The 18,495-nt window shown below is 37.2% G+C and overlaps 3 protein-coding genes across 4 annotated transcripts in view; 1 reads left to right on the plus strand and 2 right to left on the minus strand.

The window, feature by feature from the left end:
• Nucleotides 1-14,704, minus strand: part of LOC134680404 (mitogen-activated protein kinase p38b-like) — a 47,809-nt gene extending 33,105 nt beyond the window's left edge. The window contains exons 1-3 of one of the 2 annotated variants that reach the window (XM_063539537.1): nt 14,454-14,704; nt 13,069-13,205; nt 12,074-12,267 (exon numbers count right to left, since the gene is read on the minus strand). In XM_063539537.1, the coding sequence (XP_063395607.1) occupies nt 12,074-12,267; nt 13,069-13,205; nt 14,454-14,557 (435 nt within the window). In that variant the 5' untranslated portion in view covers nt 14,558-14,704. The remainder of the gene's footprint in view (nt 1-12,073; nt 12,268-13,068; nt 13,206-14,453) is intronic. The other variant, XM_063539536.1, reaches the window with a different exon arrangement.
• Nucleotides 14,705-15,321: 617 nt separating this feature from the next.
• LOC134680385 (uncharacterized) lies at nt 15,322-16,128 on the plus strand. Its single transcript, XM_063539511.1, has 3 exons — nt 15,322-15,642; nt 15,718-15,819; nt 15,903-16,128. Exons 1-3 carry the CDS (start codon nt 15,400-15,402, stop codon nt 16,041-16,043), a joined length of 486 nt encoding a protein of 161 aa, XP_063395581.1. The 5' UTR covers nt 15,322-15,399; the 3' UTR covers nt 16,044-16,128.
• Nucleotides 16,129-16,425: 297 nt separating this feature from the next.
• Nucleotides 16,426-18,230, minus strand: LOC134680384 (probable dimethyladenosine transferase). Its single transcript, XM_063539510.1, has 5 exons — nt 18,101-18,230; nt 17,806-17,992; nt 17,410-17,713; nt 16,981-17,202; nt 16,426-16,578 (listed from the first exon to the last, which is right to left on the minus strand). Exons 1-5 carry the CDS (start codon nt 18,156-18,158, stop codon nt 16,429-16,431), a joined length of 921 nt encoding a protein of 306 aa, XP_063395580.1. The 5' UTR covers nt 18,159-18,230; the 3' UTR covers nt 16,426-16,428.
• Between the last annotated feature and the right edge of the window lie 265 nt (nt 18,231-18,495).

Below are 18,495 nucleotides of genomic sequence, written 5' to 3' on the forward strand. Positions count from 1 at the left end.
AGGCAACGTGGGTCCAACAAGCAAATGTATTGTAACAATCAATCAAGTAAGTTCCTCACTGGGGCTCGAACTCAAGGCCATTTTCTTCTCAGACAGAGTCACAACCAACAGGCTAATTATAATTATATGTTATTGTATTGCTTATTATAATTTATGATTCAAGTTGCTAGAAATAAAAATGATTAAATTTAATTAAATGCCGTCGCGCTAATCTTAATTTTGTTACTCTTATGTATTTGCAAGGCAGCACAGGCTCTGTGGAAGCATCAACGGACCAGAATTATAATCAGGGGTCACCTACTTTTTTTGCATTGCACCAAAAAGCTATTCGGTAACACTAATCATACACGTACCAGGATTCGAACCCAGCAACCATTCTACTTCTCATGCAATGGTAATACCAACATGGGTCCACCAAGTAAATGCGGCAACCAATCAATAAAGTGCTCTCGCCGGGGCTCGATCCCAGGTCCACTTACTTCTCAGACTGAGTCACAACCAATAGGCTAATACGCGAGAGAATTTAGATAAATAACCCAGGCGTGGTAACAATAGCGTCCGTATTCCACAATACGGACACAAACTAGCAGCGGGTGTCCTGTAGCTTAGCAAAAAGGGCAAAAACTATACACGTTATATGACATGAGCCCCTGTGTGTATTTATAATAATATACCAATCGACGCACCTAGTTTGGTAATCTGAAATACAGGCGCATTTAAAATATTAAGTGTTTCACTCTTATTGTTAGAACAAGCGATCTATTCTAAAACTTAAAAGAAAGTTTATTTTATAAATAGGTACCTGACTTACATGACCCCTTAATTGATAGGAAATAATCTTATTCAATTTATTCAATTAGATCCATCAATATCAATTACAATATAATTAGCGTCAAAAACAATTACAAGTACATAACCCCAAGGCGGCGTAAAATACTTGTCGTAATTGAGGAGTTGCGTTCTACCCTTCACACCAGTTCCATTTCACCGAATAAAAAACGCCTATTATTCCGACTCATATCTAAAGTTTACAGTTTTGATCTAAGGTTAAATCTAACTTATATTAATTAATCTTAATGAGCGGCCCTCCTTGTGAGTAAAGGCCTCTCCCAGTTTGCGCCAAACTCTCTGTGTCTTAAGCCTTGGTGTCCCAGTGTCCCAGTTGCTCGGGACGCGGTCTGTTCACCAAATAGCACTGTTTAAATGCAAATGCTTGGTTTTAAGATAGTAAAATTTAAAAAAGGCTATAAGTACCTATGCATATACCTAAGATTTAAGGAGCTCAAGGGTCAATCCATCATCAGAACTCGACCTTCATAAAAGTATTGCGTAAAAACTTATTGAATAAACTTAACGAAGAAGACACATCGCCAGAGGTGAAATACGTGCCGTTTAGATGTTCCGTTCTGGTCTTTACTTTTTTGAATATAAGTGCTTGATTTGGTAATTAATAGGTCACTAGGAACATGCATGCCTATAAGATATTACCGGGATTCGAACCCTCCTCCTCTGCTTCGTAGGCAGGGACAAAACGGCCTCCAAGGACACCGTATTTTTTTAGTCGTTTAAAAAGTAAACATTTACTAGCTAGTATCTACCTATCCGTAAAGTACATTTACTTACTCGAGTAAAATAACTTATCTCTATGTAGATAACAGCAATATACATTTATTACTAAACTAAAGAGTCGCACACACCACACACACTTATACTCGTATGTTCACACATAAACCATTATAAATGACGGATATAGCGCAAAACGAATAGGGTTCCATTTTGCCACTACGGACCCCGAAACAAATAACCATCAGCATTCTGAGTGTCTTAATCTACTAAGACTTAATATAGTTTCTATGTTATGTAGCGCTACGTTCCTAAGGTAAAGGGATTATAGCGATTACAGGTTACAGACCTTAAAACACAGAATAAATAATAGTACTAGGTACAGAAGACTCACTCTCTAACAATACGCGTCTGTTACGATCAGCACAGATATGGCCGCTAGGTGGCGACAGCGCCACGCGCGGCTTATGGCTTTTCCCAAAATTGGGGTGGAACGGATGTACTTGTAGCTACCTGTAGCAAAGCGACGAAATCGCGGAGTGAGCCACGCCTGCTTAAAACGCAACCCTGTCACAGAATAAATAATAGTACTAGGGACCCTGTGGAAATGTGGATACACTATTATTGGTGGTGAGGCCCATCGGTCTACTGCTTAGGGCAGCACGTCGCTGTCATCTGTACTCACATATATAACTTCAGGATATTTACAATTTCTGAAAACCTGCAGAAAAATATAACATGCAGTGCCTACCCCGATCACAATCATTTATCTGAACTATATAATTTTCACAATATACACATGTCTCATTAATTTAAGCTCGAGTATGAAATGAACTCGAAGCCGCCACACACAATTCCTTGAAAATTTAAGATGGGAAACTTACCTCTACTTAGATATTTTCGGAGGTGCACATATAAATAAGAATTAGCCTTTACTATATTTTCTTCTATCATCTTCTTGAATTTGCATTAGAATAAAATTGCATTTTGTAAATGACATCGAATCTAATATGACAATTGTCACATTTTTTCTTATACCTAAATCATAGACAATTGTAATTTTATAATACTCGTTACGTACAACCTTCCTGCAACACACCTTCACAAACACACACCATTCGTACATGTATAGTTGGTCAAACCAATTATTCAGTAAATAAAAACAAAAAAAAACTAGTGTAAGACGAAGATGGTATGATTCTCTCTGCCTATGTTTGAAATGAGACAGTCTTTTGACAAACTATATATAAAGAAGTTATTTTTTTCATTTAGATTTATTTTACCAACCGCAGTGGGAGAGTCTGTGGGGAAGGAGAAGAGTTGTGGCAGAAACGGGAACTAACATTTTCAATTTTATATGGCAATCACACCTTTGACACGTGTCTTGTAAAAAGTAAACATACTTCTGTCATTGTATATTAAACAACTGTACCGCTATTCGGAACCTAATAATAATATTGAGAGTGGCAACACTGTTGTCGGTCGTATTGTCCTTTTCTAGCATATACGTCCCTCTCTCTCCCACACTCCCACCACAGCAGTTTGCTTTTTGGCGGTTGTCGCAAAAACAAATTTCCAACACATTGGCTTGCTGTTTTTCCATCTGGAAGGTCGTGAAGCTAAACTGCTGGTGAGTTTTTGAATTTGTACCCCAGTTTAGCTGACTATATTGAAAAACAGTTTCTAACGGCTTTTGCCGTTCGAAATAAATATTTAAATTTAGTGTCCGTTAAACTATCTAGCAAATAAAAACGATCCGGAATAGTAATGTGTAAGTTTTCAAAGGCTGCCTGCGCGCACCGTGGCTATGCTAATGAAAATACTAAAACACATAATGTTAGAAAACACATCGAGCTGGTAAAGCGTGCACTTGTCACCATTAGAATTTAATTAATATTATACCTACATTAAGTATCTCTTCTGAGTCTTATTACTTATTACTTTAAATCTTTGTGTGTCTATAATAACGGTTGAAATTAGGTATAACACTTAAATGGTGATGTGTGGAGGCATACCCTTCAGTTTTCAAGTGATTTGTGTTTTCGAATACGAAAGGATCGGATAGTTTAATACGTGTTACGTAGAACCTACGTATTAAGGTAGAACCTTATAGACGTGTAGGGTTTATCTGTCCAAGTATCTATCAGCAACTTGTCGGTTTATCCCGTTCCGGATTAAATATAATATTCCAAAATAATTTTTTTGGTAATATACTTGCTGATAAATAACGTGTACCCGCTTAGGAGTCGACGAAGCCCCGCTTCGCGGGGCTTCTATTTCCGCTCTGAGGGACACAAGGTAACGAACAAACCTACATCGCAAGCATTGCATTTATTTTTGTGGAAAGTGAGTACTTCGGCAGTACGTAAACTTAAGTCTGACTAGATAACGAGAGAGATTAGCATGGCTCTGCGCAAGAATGACATGGAAATCCTTAAGTATTTCACTCCTTATCAATTTATATCTCTCCAACTAGATCATTGATTTAAAAAAAAAAAAGATGGTTAAAATGCGGTTGCGGAGAGTTCTTTTAAGCTGTTAGTACCTGTTATTTTTTTAAAGAGATACCTATCTACATAATAGGTATCTCTTTAAAAAAATAACAGGTACTAACAGCTTAAAAGAACTCTTGAATGTAGTTGCTATATGTGCTTGTATTATTTTGGATTTGAATAACTTGATTATTCATTCTATATGTAACTATAGGTACATACAAGACGGTCAATCTTTAAGCCTACCTACCTACCTACATAAATAGTACCTACACTTGTAAACGTTTTAAATAAAATCGGAAGCCTGTGACTTGAAAGGGCATTAACGATATGGGAATGTTTAGATTGATTCATTGACGAAGACGCATGGTTTGCTTCATAATATCAAATTATATTCGCTAACTGTAGAGTTAAAGTTTAGTTATGGCAAATCTCGTCACCGTGAATGACACTTTCTAAAAGTGCCTATTAAAGTAAATCCTTTCCCCTTGTCGAGCGAAGAACTCGCAACTAAGGGAATATTACCCATAAACTTCATTTGAATGATATTCTTAAGCTATGTCTGTTATGGTTCCACCTGCGTAAGGTGTGCCTAAGAGAATCTTTTATTCAGGCACAAACTAACGTCAAGTTATTTGTGATGAAACCAATATGTTGTGTACCTATTTAAGCCTGCGCAAGGCTGCCATGTTTCCACCTGCGTAAGGTGTGCCAAAGAATCTTTGATTCATTCACAAACTGAAATCAAGTTATTGATGATGATATTACAACCTATATAAGCCTGCGCAAGGCATGTCAGAAATTAAATGATATGGTCATAACACAGGCGAGCGAGTAGGCCACAATCATAAAAATATAACAAAGATGAATATGTAAATACATCCTTTTGGACAAAGGACAAGTGAAAAGGGTTCTAACAAAATAATGTTCTGGGTAAAAATCAGTCGAAATAGGCTTCGTTATTCGAGGTTTCATTTTAGTTTACCAATCTATTTTAAGGGTCCCGGACACCCTATTGGCTAAACCCAAAATTGGACTAATTAACATCTCTAAAATTATAATATAATAGGTATAAAATAACCTAAGATTCCAGGCCTATCTCGACTCATTTTTATTTTAAAGATGAAAAAATCTTTGCACCCTAATATAAAATTGTGGTCTGGAGACGCTAAGCCTCATAACGTGGGTGGCATGGATAATACTAAGAGATTTAGTCACCTAAATTCGACCATAAGCCCAGGCAGAATATTGATATTTAGAATAAGGTGTGGTCAATCCTCCAAGGTCCAGATAATCTGTGGACTCTAATTAAATCAGGCTCACTTAAGCTCACGACACAACATAGCTTACGGTTCAATTCTGAAATAAGCTATGTTTAATATCACTCATGGTGTGAAAATAAAATTACAAGAGCACAAACAGCCTGCTCAAGGTGTACAAAGGGTTCCGTTTAGCGGCCCTATGAATATCTAAAAACCTTTGAAGTCTATGCCTGCTATGACAGACTCGAAATTAATATAAATTATATTTGCCTCGAGAGCACTAGTCTTTCAGTTAACATTTTTACGAGTACCTACCTATGTAGGTACACGACATAACCAAGGTTACCTATTTAATTATTATATCCCTGACTGGCATGGTATAGGAAAATTGTCATGTGCTGCACAAGCATGTTGGAAATAAAAATATACAAAACTGACCAAACTGGGCGTTTATGAATGCTTTATTTTACACCCTTATGTCTGCCTTGTGAACCTTGAGGATTCGAATCACCTTGATCGTAAGTGCTCCTATGCACAGATTAAGTTTATTTTAAACTACCCATGCACTAATCTCAAGGGCACGTGCTTCTATGCACGGACCAAATATTGTTATCACTTAATTCACTTATCATTATTCGTCATAGTTTGATACTATACGTTTAACAAATGTACCCACCGTGGAATGTAATGTACCCAGTCATAAGGTTTTTAATAAACAGTGACTTAATGGTTTGCACGAACGATTCTAGTATAACTTCTGGGCGGTCACGTCTAGGGCATGACCCTCTAGTTCTCAATTTATACAAAATTATAGCATTGCGATACTGTTTGCGTTGCACAATGTGAAACAGCAGCAAGCCTTGCGAAAAGGCGAAGCTATTTTGAAAGGCGAGTACTTTTCAAAAATACATTGTAATATATATAAATATGTTTTTGTCGTGGGTGTACTTGCCCAAACAAATGCAGTCATTTATTATAATATGTTGGCAAAACTCTGCAAAAGAGTTATATAGTCTGTCTGTACAGTGTAACTTGAAGGCATCAATGCACATGAATCTCTTGAAACATGGTGGATCATTAATTTACACCCCGTCTGTGTCTTGCTCCTATTACCAAATCCACAAGTTAAGGACCTCAACCTATATATAGGTACCCTTCTTGCTCGAGACCTGTAAAAAATGTGCACAATAATTTCATGCAGTCAAGTGTCGGAAAACTAGGTCCACACACTTAGCGATATCGTGAATATATATCCAAGAACTCTGTATATTGCCTCTCAGGAGGCGGGATGTTATTAGACTAACCTATAGTAGGTAGTAGGCCAGAGATATAGTATACAAAAGTACACTGGCCCAAATTAAGTAATATTATATTTCAGAATATAAAATAATTTACAATCTTGCTATTATTGGAATATAAACAAGTAACAATTATCCTTAGTTCATAAGGAGGATAAGTATACCTAAATATATAATAGATTCGACAAAGTGTTGATTCTAGCATTGGATAAAATAGCTCCCTCTTAAAGGGCCTCTGCGCTGTTGGCTTTGGGGCCACAGGCGCCCGGCAAATGGTAATAGGGAACCCCCTGGTTTCCCACAGCAAATAATGTAAAATCACGAAATAAGCACATAAATTTGTATTTCGGTTAAAAGCACCTATGCGATGAGCTAGGGTTTCGAATTAAGTATCTGATTCCTTATAATTTACACACTGAATAGAGAAAACTGAATATTCAGAATTAAGCAATGTCTATGAATAGTTTACAGAAAATTAGCCACTTTAGCGGTCAGAACCAATAAAGGCTTATGTCTACCAGTAGGCACCAGATAAAGTAAACCACTAAGAAACTACTCTTACTACATATATACAAATTTTTGAGTAAAATTAAGGTTATGATAGCTAAACATGAATTTAATTAGAATGACTCTGCAAATATTATTGATAAAGTTCTGTAGCAATTCTACACAAAAACACCACAAAGCGTCATAACTAGTGCCACAGCGCGTAGTGTATTTATGTACACTGACTTGCGTTCTCGTTAGTAAAGCGTTTAAAAGGGTTAAATGCATTTTATAGCTATAACTATAACCTATAACCAAGTATATGGCTTACAGTCATTAAATAAATTTAGTGATTCCCTATGACATTTCAATAAGTACCTAATTTTATTAACTCTGTTTGTGGTGATAGTGATATATAACGAATAATTAAAATATTCGTCTACTTAATCCCGAGGGATTCTGGAAATAAGAAATGTCCTGTCCTTGTTATATTCCTGCAACTGCTTACTTTACTATTATAGATAATTATTATCAAATTTGATAATAATTGCGACTTATAAATAAAAACTACTCTAGTACTTTATTATTTTTATCTTTTCATACTTGAATTACATTACTCCTTATAACAGATGTGTATGCTCCTTGAAGAGTAGACTGACTTATCACATCTTCTTTTACCTAGTTTTCACATACATTTAAGTAATTAAGTATAGCACCCTTGTGGTGACTCACTTATTCTTTTTGAACATTTATAAGTACATTAAGTACGTATATAAAATGTTAAGTTAGTATCATAATATAATGGAATATCAAATTGTATGCTTTACTAAATACCTCTCTCCTCACAGGTGTTAAAATAAAGGGTGTACTGCATAATTAATTAAACACTCATAATATAATAATATTACATATACATAGTTAATAAGTACATGTATAATCACATTGGCTTGGCGTCTTCCCACCACCAGGCGATAACAAACACGTCCCAATATTATTATTAGGTTCCGAATAGCGGTACAGTTGTTTAATGACAGCGTTTTACACAAAAATAAAACGCTAATTAAATAACTTACCCTATTCGGAACCTAAAGTTTTAATCCTGCCTGGTGTAAATATGTATAATTTTGAGACAATGAGTTGGAAATTTGTTTTTGCGACAACCGCCAAAAAGCAAACTGCTGTGGTGGGAGTGTGGGAGAGAGAGGGACGTATATGCTAGAAAAGGACAATACGACCGACAACAGTGTTGCCACTCTCAATATTATTATTAGGTTCCGAATAGGGTAAGTTATTTAATTAGCGTTTTATTTTTGTGTAAAACGCTGTCATTTTTATTAACAAAAACCGCATATTATGCGTAAAATATTTTCAAAAAAGGATAAAAAGCGTACATAAAACCACAAGGGAATTACATTTAACATTTTTAGGTTTTGTCAGCGGGAACAAATCGGCTAAAAGCCGTCTATCGACTTACAAAAAGTCGCGAAACGTGTTTCCTTTATGACGGGTATTGATGTTGTATTTAATATTAAATAATTACCTATTTAATAGGCCCCCTAAGTACTTACCTTATCTCCGGTACATAATCGGTTAGTATATTCATTCAAAATATATTCATTTTCATAAATATGCAGGTCATTCATGATCTTTATCTTTAAAATAACTGACAAAATAATAGTCTTGATACTTGCCATTTATATTTATGTTTTTTTTTTTTCAGGATTGAGTACTACTCGTAGGTACTTTTCTACGAGTAGTACTTTATAGTATCTCGAATAAAAGACCACTAAAGTAGGTGATATGCAAGAATTTGTAATATACGTATCAGATGCACCTCCAATTCAGATGAAGATAGTTCTATGAGTCTCCCTGGTTGTTCTGAAGCTAGCTCAAACATAACTGAAATTGAATACATATTATAATTCAGACTTCGATTACAAAGAATAATTTTTTTTCTAATAAAATATTTCTTTATTTGTAAGTTCGTTTACTAGGTTCTGCTAGGTACGAAATTATATTTCATACATATTTAGCAGTGACTTTTCGGCGAAGTAAATAATTTCATCAGATGAGAGTACTGGGCATACTCGAATCCTAATAAGGGCTACGTACATGTGCACAGTTTTTATATCCCAGATACTAAATTTACAGTTCAATTGCCCAATTTATACCCGATCTATTCGGTTTTTTTATTAAAATAACTTAAACGAGAATTGTATTGGGCAGATTCTTAAGCTGGCTATACACACTGGGGTACGCCTGCGCAGTTTTACCTGTACATTTCAACTGCGCAGTTAAAACGGAGCGTCTGTGTCATTCGACTGTGCAGTTTTCTACGACTGCACAGTTGACCTGCGCAAATATGAAAATACATATTTTTTACCCGTGTGTTCTTGAACTGCACAGGTAAAACTGGGTATGTGTGGCGTTCGCCTGCACAGGCCTCAGTTGATCCGGAGATTGTAGATCGCGGATAGATTGAGATTGCATAAAAATGTCTCATAAGACATTCGTATGACCTTCCAGTAGCAAGGAATCGCGATGTTACTGTTAATTTTTTATTAGGAGTTACAGCGGTTCTCATAATAGTGTCCTGCTTTTCAATATAGGGTTTATTTAAAATCCTTAGATAGTATTAGAACAAATTAAATTATTTCAGTTTATCCTTAGATAGATTCGGTAATATTCAGGATATATTTTAAATTCCTTTCAAAGTGCTCCGTCAATATCAAACACAGCTGATGACGGTGCCATAGCTACACAACTGAGAGTTTGTGCAGGTTTACCGCTGCCGTGTGTGTGCTCCACCCAGCTAGGGTTTACCTGTGCAGTTTAACTGCACAGGTAAAACTGCGCAGACTTACCCTAGTGTGTATGGCCAGCTTTAACTATACTGCAAAACGTAATTCAAGACCAAAAAAAGTAAGACAATATTGCCACTGCAATAATTTGTTTGTAAAATAGTAAATTATTTTTGATAAATAATCACGCTAAGATAATTTATTCAATGGTAATGTTACTCCTACTATTTAAAAAAGTACTTTTATTAGCTTATTTTTACATAAATATTAGACGCGCTAGTAAAAAGTGGTAACATTTTCTTACTTTTTTTTTGTCTTGAATTACGTTTTGCAGTATAGTGTTAGTAGTTTTGTCAAACGCACTGTCACTTTAGTATCTGAGACATAAAAACAAGAGTTTGTTTTAAACTTTGGAAGAAAACTAGTGCCTGGGCTAATAATTCCGGCTACATTGGATGCAAAATAAAGATGTCTATCTCTATCTCTTTAATTCAGAAGATTGAGTTGACGAGCCGACACCAGGTTCCCTTTAGTAAGCTGTGGCAAAAAACCGGAACAAAGAGATTCAAGTATCATGATCTTTAGTGTCGTATTATAATCACGTGACAGTGTTGTCAGTATAGCAGGAACTTAGAGGGCCTATCGCGAATTACGTTCCAGGTGTTGCTTCCCTGTCACACTTACGTACAAATTTATAAGTACGACAGAGAGGCAACACGTCGAACGTGGTTCGCGGTAGGTCCTCAGACTCTATGTGATGGAGATAAATCGACGTCATATATATGTCAAGTAGAATTAGCAACTAGCTCCATCTATGGTTGAGTAGAAGAATGAAAGCGTCAGTAAACATAATGCACCAACTTTTAAATATACAAATACTTAATATCTCACTTAGTATTAGGTAGGTACATCAAATTAGATGTACCTAGTTATAATATATAACGAATACTTTGAAGAATAAAGTTTCAGATTTAAAGATATTTCTGAAGTTTAATTAATATTGTCCAAGTAACTAACTGCATATTTTTATAAATAGATACTTTAGCTAAAGGACGTAGAAATGCGTTAACAACGAGCAATCTAATAAAATGCATGTTTGCAAGTGGTATTCAGCTGGGTTATAATAATATTACAACTAGTGGCTCTGTGAGCTGTAGAGCTTGTAGACAGACTTTGTGACAAGCATAAAACTTTGAAATAATCTCGTATCTCACACTAGATCCTACCCAAAGTTGAAAGGCAGAAACACTCTATGCATCCTATACAGATGACAGAACAAAATAAGAGTTTTTTTCCAAGTAGTAGGGTAGATGCGTTCTTAAACTGCGTTCAAAAGAGAGGTAGGGCACAGCACAGCGGATGTCATTCCAGATCTAGAGCAGAACCCAACTGGGGAAGTGGAGGTACGTACCTTACAAAATACCGCAGCCAAATAACACTAGAACCTACTCATACTCGTAGTGTGTGTTCCTGCCGGTGAGTAAGGTTGCCTGAGCTCAACGAGGGTGCGGCTTGTTAGGGTCGGCAACGCGCATGTAACACCTCTGGTGTTGCAGGCGTCCATAGGCTGCGGTAACTGCTTACCACCAAGCGGGCCGTATTATTGTTTGCCGCAAACGAAGTGTATAAATAAACATTATTTATTAGTAATCAAAATCATTTTAGATCTAATTCTCCCGATCTGAGCTATTGGCGGTTTCATTCCAAAGGGACCCGACGGTTTTGCTTCCCAAAAAATACCGAAACTAAAAGGAACCCTCCGGAGTTGCATCCCGAAGGAACCTCCAGATTCGTCACCGCACGATAAACCGCTAGGCCATCAGCGCTGACAATTATATTGGGTAGGTATATCCTTCCATTCAATTAGAATTAACAAGATAGAGAATTTCTGATTGATACAATAACGTAAGTAAATATTGGATCTTGCGATAAAAAAAAATTCCCACTAGATCCATTTATCATTTCAACTGGATCTATTACTAAAAAAACTTCTCTATAGATCCATCGGAAAGAAGTTGGATCTAAGAAGAAAATTTTTTCTCACTAGATCCATTTTGGATCTATCGACTGGATCTAAAGAGAATGATTGCGAAAAGGTACAAAATACACCAGCTGAAACCCTATAAAGTGGTTCTCGGGCTAAGGTTTGGGTGTCCATGTCCAGTACATACCCTGTGTATGATGCCCGCAGAGTGGATGTACTTGAGCCCGCGCAGGATCTGGTAGACCAGGAACTGCACGTGGTCGTCGGAGAGCTTCTGCGTGCGCACGATGTTGTTGAGGTCGGCGCCCATCAGGTGCGTCACCAGGTATACCTGCTGGAACTCCTCCAGGGTCTTCTCGGGGCTGAACACGTCCAACAACCCTGAGTGGGATGGAAAATATGTTTATAGCCATGATGCTTGTTATAACCTGAAATAGATGTTATACTAAAGAACAATTTACCAAACCTTACATGGTTGAGGTCTTATTCGAACTGGCGCATCTTTAGCTTGCTCAGTCTTTACACAAAATTTACTATCCCATAATGATGATGAAGGTATTTGGCATAAAATGGTTTTTTTTGACATACCTGTACTTAATGTGTAGGAGTGTTATAAAAAACACATATAATAAGAATATAATATTGATGTTTTTGGATAATAATTTCTATTGGTATGATAGACATACATAGTTGCACAAATTTTGCATCTATTATGCCAAGATTTAATATGACATTTGTGTGTTCAACCAAAATTTATAGTTAAACATAAACATGCAGGACAGTAGTGTTGTAAGCCTTATTGCGGAGATAAAAGATCCAATAATGGGCAGTTACAAGTGTTGCCGTTAGTGACATACAACATTTTCTCTTTGCATGATGACTGTAGCAGTTGTGCCAGGTTATAAACACTGTTTGTTTATAGCATTGGTCACCAAATTACGGCCCATGCTTCTGCCAATTCGGCCCAAATTTCATGGTGTCTAGCTGGCAAAGTGATAGCCTAAGCTTCTTAGTGCCATTTGCACCATCCAATAACCCAGGGTTAACCAGTTAAACCGTTAACTCAGTGTAAAATTGTACTGGTAACCATGGTAACTCCAGGTTTAACCGGTTAACCCCGGTTTAGTGGGATGGTGCAAGTGGCCCTTAGTGAATCTCTGGTCGGTGTAACAATGTGGTTACCTATGACATTTTCATGGTTCATGTGTTTCAACATGCGCAGTTCTCTGTATGTCCTCTTGGCATGCACGGCCGATTGGAAAGGCCGCGCTAGTTTCTTGATGGCCACCTTCATGTTGTGTAGGGTGTCTATGGCAGAACTGTGGACAATATTTATTTATTTAAGATTCCTAATCCCACGATACTGCACCTTATTGGTAATGATCAGATGCAAAGCTGGCTCTAGAAAAGTAATAATAAAGTAAGTGCGCCCGCAGGGCAGCTTGTGGCGAGCTGTTGGGGAGCAACGACCCCACGGACCCGAGTGCTCCCGAGAGTCGGTCAGGGTCTCCGTCTCCGGCGTGTCTTCGTCGGTCGGAGTGGACCCCAAGGGGACCCGCAGGACTCTCAGCTCTGGCTCGCCTTCATTGGCCGTCCAGAGAGGAGTCGCTAGAGCTATATGCTCCAGGGGTGGAAGTGTTAAAGGGCATAACGCCGCGAGTAACTTCGGAGAAAGCGCAGCACCACCTCTCGACACCCCTGAGCCGCTCACGCCGGTGTTGCACCTGGCCGTCTTTACGATGGCGCATCAGGTGCCCATCTAACGAGTGGCGAGTCACCACCTGTCTCGATAACTTGTGTAAGCAATGTTATGGCAGGTGTCCGGACTTCTTTGCAATAGCCCAGTCTTTTTTCCACCCAAACTTAAACCATAGACCAGTATTCTGACCATATTCTTTACAATAGCTTCCAATGCCTGCTGAAACCGGTTCACGGGTATTTATTGATGTACCCGTGAATGGGTTCCAGCAGGCGTTCTACATGACATCAAATCTCTCCAAACGGCCTCTACGTGTTGGATCCATATCCCCACGCACGCCTTATAAATGACCGGGCTCGAAAGACCCGAGAGTTAAAAAAAAAAAAAAAAAAAAAAAAGTTCAATTGTCTTCAACACAACTTTATTACTTTTCTTTAACAAAGTTAAACTTTACACTATGTAAAACACAACAGTTTATTATAATCATTCGTTGTGAAGAATATTGTTTTACACGCTTATAATCCACGGTCATATGCTGTCATAAATAGGTATATTGTGCAGTCTGATCAGACTTATTTCAGCAGGTAATTGTTTTCTATTAAAGTATGACTACATCATAATAGTGGGCAGCAAGGTCCTGGTAATGTTAAAGAATAGAGCTAGTGAAAGGAACGAGCACCACAGCGACAGCAAAACATAAATATACGAAATACAAACATCGAAACCCGTTCCGCCCACGCAAGGGCAATGCACTGCTTTGCATCCTAATATCTTAGTTTCCACATACTCTCACTTCTGGTGAGCGTACTCCCTAATTATAAATACTCACTGGCATGGTGCCTGACGCTTATTCTAAACAAATACGCACCAAACTTGACCGTAGGCGCCGGATCCTACGGGTGTAAGCATTTGGTATCGCTCTGGCACAATCCATTCCGTCTTGTTGATTTCCACTTTGTAATACTTAGGCATATTTAGTTCTCGTTTAACTTCCTTTTAAAACAACCAGCAAAAACACTCGCGAAGTCGCAGTCCCGATACCAATCTCTGTAATTGAGTTCACTTTATCACGTAGGAAATTGAAACTTTGGCATTTGGCACTGGCAGTGCCGCGAGTGAGTGAGAATAGATTGTCTGTTTCTACGATCGGAATGTTGTGACTTTTGTTATGTCTTGAACAATATTTGCTGTAAAGGAAAATTAGTCTAATAACAAAAACCCTCTGTTACAGTTCTAGATTTAGAACATATCTTCATAATATTTTTCTAATATTCGTTATCAGTGTTATCACTTACACATTCACTTATTGAAATATTTTTTTAGGGTTTAAATAAACTTTATGTTCAAGTCCTTAGAAATCTTTCGTACAACGAAGCGCGCGATCGTGAGAATAGACTAATTAATACGTGCTACTCATTGTCACATCATAGGAAATGTCATATAAAGGATAAAGTCGATGAAATGCTTGATCATGCATGGGCTGCTTTACAACAACGAAACGTTCAAATACCACAACACACCTAAAAGTATTTATTGACTTTTACTTTGTCGATGTATTCTATTGAAATATCTGGTGTATTCCTTTTAAAGAAAATCATTTGATATTATTATAACAGAAATATTAAAAGTAAGTGTTTGCGTCTTAAGAATATTCATGTAGTAACATACTTTTATGCTGAATATTAACGCTATCATTAATAACTTATTTAGTTTCTGACTAGATTCCGAAACGTCAATTAACTGTCAGTCTTTTTCTGGATATTTTCTTGGTTATTTATCAGATTCTCTTATATTGGCTTCAAAAATTTATAAAGATGTCACAAACGGCAGGTGTGAAACCTATGTCCATAGCTGGCCGTGTGGTTTCAGAGCGAGAAAGATGTCTAGGAATGACTGATGCCGAAAGAGCTTGGCGTAAACAGTGGCTCAAAGATCAGGTTTTGGCATCGAACGAACCCGTGCATGTCGAGGAATACTGGAAGGAACGCACCAATCCTATTCGCAGGTTCTACCGCGCGCCCTTAGATAAACTTTTTAGCGGCCTGAGCGGAGTTCTGGTAAGATTACATAACAACAATAACCTATGGGTATTCATGACAACAGAACCTGAAACCACTTGCTTTCGCTTCCAGGGCGCCGACCGAGCGGCGGTGTACAGATACATTACAGGAAAACTGGGACTTATTACTCTGGGAGTGTTTGCCACTCACTATTACTTCAAATACAATGGAAATGTAAGTTTTACTTAGGTTGGAATTCATCATTAACAAAATTCGATAATAATTTATAAAAAGTAATTTATAACTTTTAACTTTAGGACTGGACTAAGAAGGGAGGCTGGAGAGTGCTGAAGACCAAGCCCATGGTCCTGCCGGGCCAGCCTGGCTTCCCATTCAAATCTGAGAAAAAGGTGCCGGCAGACTATGCTGACAGGGGCTTCAAAAATGCCACTATTTAAATTGGGATTAGAAAATAATGGTACAGATGCCAGTGAATGGTGCAAGTTAATTTAATATATCTTTAATTAAACTGTAGTTAAAGTATACCAATGTTTTAATTTCTCACATTTCAGTCAATCCTTTTTTTGCTCAGGCAACATTAAAAGGCCTACAAACCATTATCTGTTCAATACTTGTAATTGATAGAAGGATACTATTTATTGAAAGATATTCTATTTTTAAAAATGTTATGATAAAATGTTGGTTTTAAATTATGTACTCCTCTGAGTAAATTAATTGTCCTAAAATTAGGTATATTATACTTTCAAACGGCCAATGTTAGAATGTTTACCATCGTTAGAGCATTTCACCCAATTAAAAAAGATTTAAATAAAAAGCAAGTTTTCAAGCAAAATGTATTCCCTCTGAGTTGAAGGCATGTAGCAGCTTCATGAAGTCGTCAATGTCCATGGTCCGCGCCCGCATCTGGTCAGCTTCAGCATTTGTGAGGATCTCTTGAACCTTCTGTTTTATGTCAAAGTCCTCTGGGATTTCCTGTTGAGAGAGTAATAATAGTTAAATTATTTATAATCTAGATACACAAATTGTACAAAATATTTAGATATTGCAATCATAATATCTTAGGTGCACATTTGTAAACAAAAAAGTTATCAATATAAATCAATAAAATATCATTAGAATGAAATTCAGAGATTAAGAATTTAAACTCTTTATCAACATTGCCTGTGATAGGCAATTTAACAATGTCTGGAAAAAAAAATTCCTGGGTAACACAGCTCACAGCTGTCTATGTTAAATTATAATAATGGTCACCTTTCTCTCAATATTAGGTGTTCCTAAATGAAAATAAAGCCAGCAACAAGCCAGGCAAAGTTTGGCATGTTGAACAAGTTTACAACAGAATAGTCAAACAAATAAATATCTGTAAAAACATACCTTATTGTGCAAAGAGCAGTGTACCCTGTAGTTCTTATCCAACACAGCCATGGTGGTGGCATGTTTGAAGGCAGCTGACAGTGTTTTGTTTTTCCTGACAAACGCTATCCTCGTCAGGCCATCCCACTCCACAAAGTTGATGGGGGGAGGCGGGTTGCGCGGCTCTATCCGGACTACACTAGACTCCACCTTGGGAGGAGGTCTGAAGTTGTTTTTGCCAACCTTTAATAAGAGAAGGTGTATTGAATTAAAAATATATTGAGAGACAGACACTTTCTTCATAGTTGCCAAGGTGACAAGGCAACAATTATGTTTTTTTGCTCAGGGTGATGAAGATTCTAAATTTTTTGATGAGTAAGTATAATGTTATGCCATCCATGCCTTATTAAGCCTAACATTAGGTAAATTTATCTATTTACCCATCCATACCTTCATTAGCATGTCAACTCGGGCCAACAGCTGTGTGTTTATAGATAGTCTGCAGTACAGTTTGTCCCCGGGCTTGGCCACCAGTCTCTGTGCAAACTCCTGCTGGAACATGAGCACTGCACACCGGAAGAACGGCCGGTGCAGCAGCAGCTTGAACACCAGCGGAGAACTGATCTGGTACGGGATGTTGGCTACACATATGTCAAAAAATGGCAGCTCTGTCTTAAGCACATCTCCTACAAGAATTTGGAGTTTGGCTTGGTAAGGCGTGCCTTGGACACGCTTTTGTAATTCTGCTACAAGTCTGGAAAAAAATTATGAAAATACATAGTAATGACTATTTTACTTAGAAATTATTATGATTGCTGTTTAACGTTATTTACAAATTAAATTTACCTGGTATCTATTTCGCAGGCTATAACTTTTTTGACTCTGTCCAGTAGTTTTACTGTCATGTTACCAGTACCAGGACCAATTTCAAGAGCTACATCTGTTGGTCGCAAGCCGGATTTATCTAACATTGACGTTATTATTAGCGGGTTCTTAAGGATATGCTGACCGAAGTCTTTGTTGAACTGGATGCCTGCAAATTTTTAAGTATAATTAGTTTTCACAAGGAACTATTTATAAACAGATCAGCCCAATTGTAACCTAAAAGATGACCCGATTTAGAAGTTCAGAGATTGCTTACCTTGTTTAGCGATTTCATTGTGAACCCTTGTTTTCTTTTCCGCTTTAATTTTAGGCATTTTTGTGTTTAATTGCTTTCCCACGTGAATAGCAATCGAAAAAGGCAGAAAAGGGAAATAAATTGCTGTCACTGTCAAAATCGGGTTATCAAATTTTAATTAGTTCCATTTCACTTTACTTTAAACCTTAATTTGCATTTATATATTATTTTGCCTTTTATTCTCTGAAAAGATATTTATTCAAGAATACTATGTAAGTATTATTTATTTATATTGATAGTATGAAACATATTCGGATTGTAGTGAGATCTATGGCCTTGACCTATATATTATGAAATTGCGTAAACTGGAACAAGTATCTACTTTTTTTTTAACAAAAAGCAACGTGCACGAAACG

Source organism: Cydia fagiglandana, chromosome 3, assembly GCF_963556715.1.
Source record: "Cydia fagiglandana chromosome 3, ilCydFagi1.1, whole genome shotgun sequence".
Taxonomy (NCBI): domain Eukaryota; kingdom Metazoa; phylum Arthropoda; class Insecta; order Lepidoptera; family Tortricidae; genus Cydia; species Cydia fagiglandana.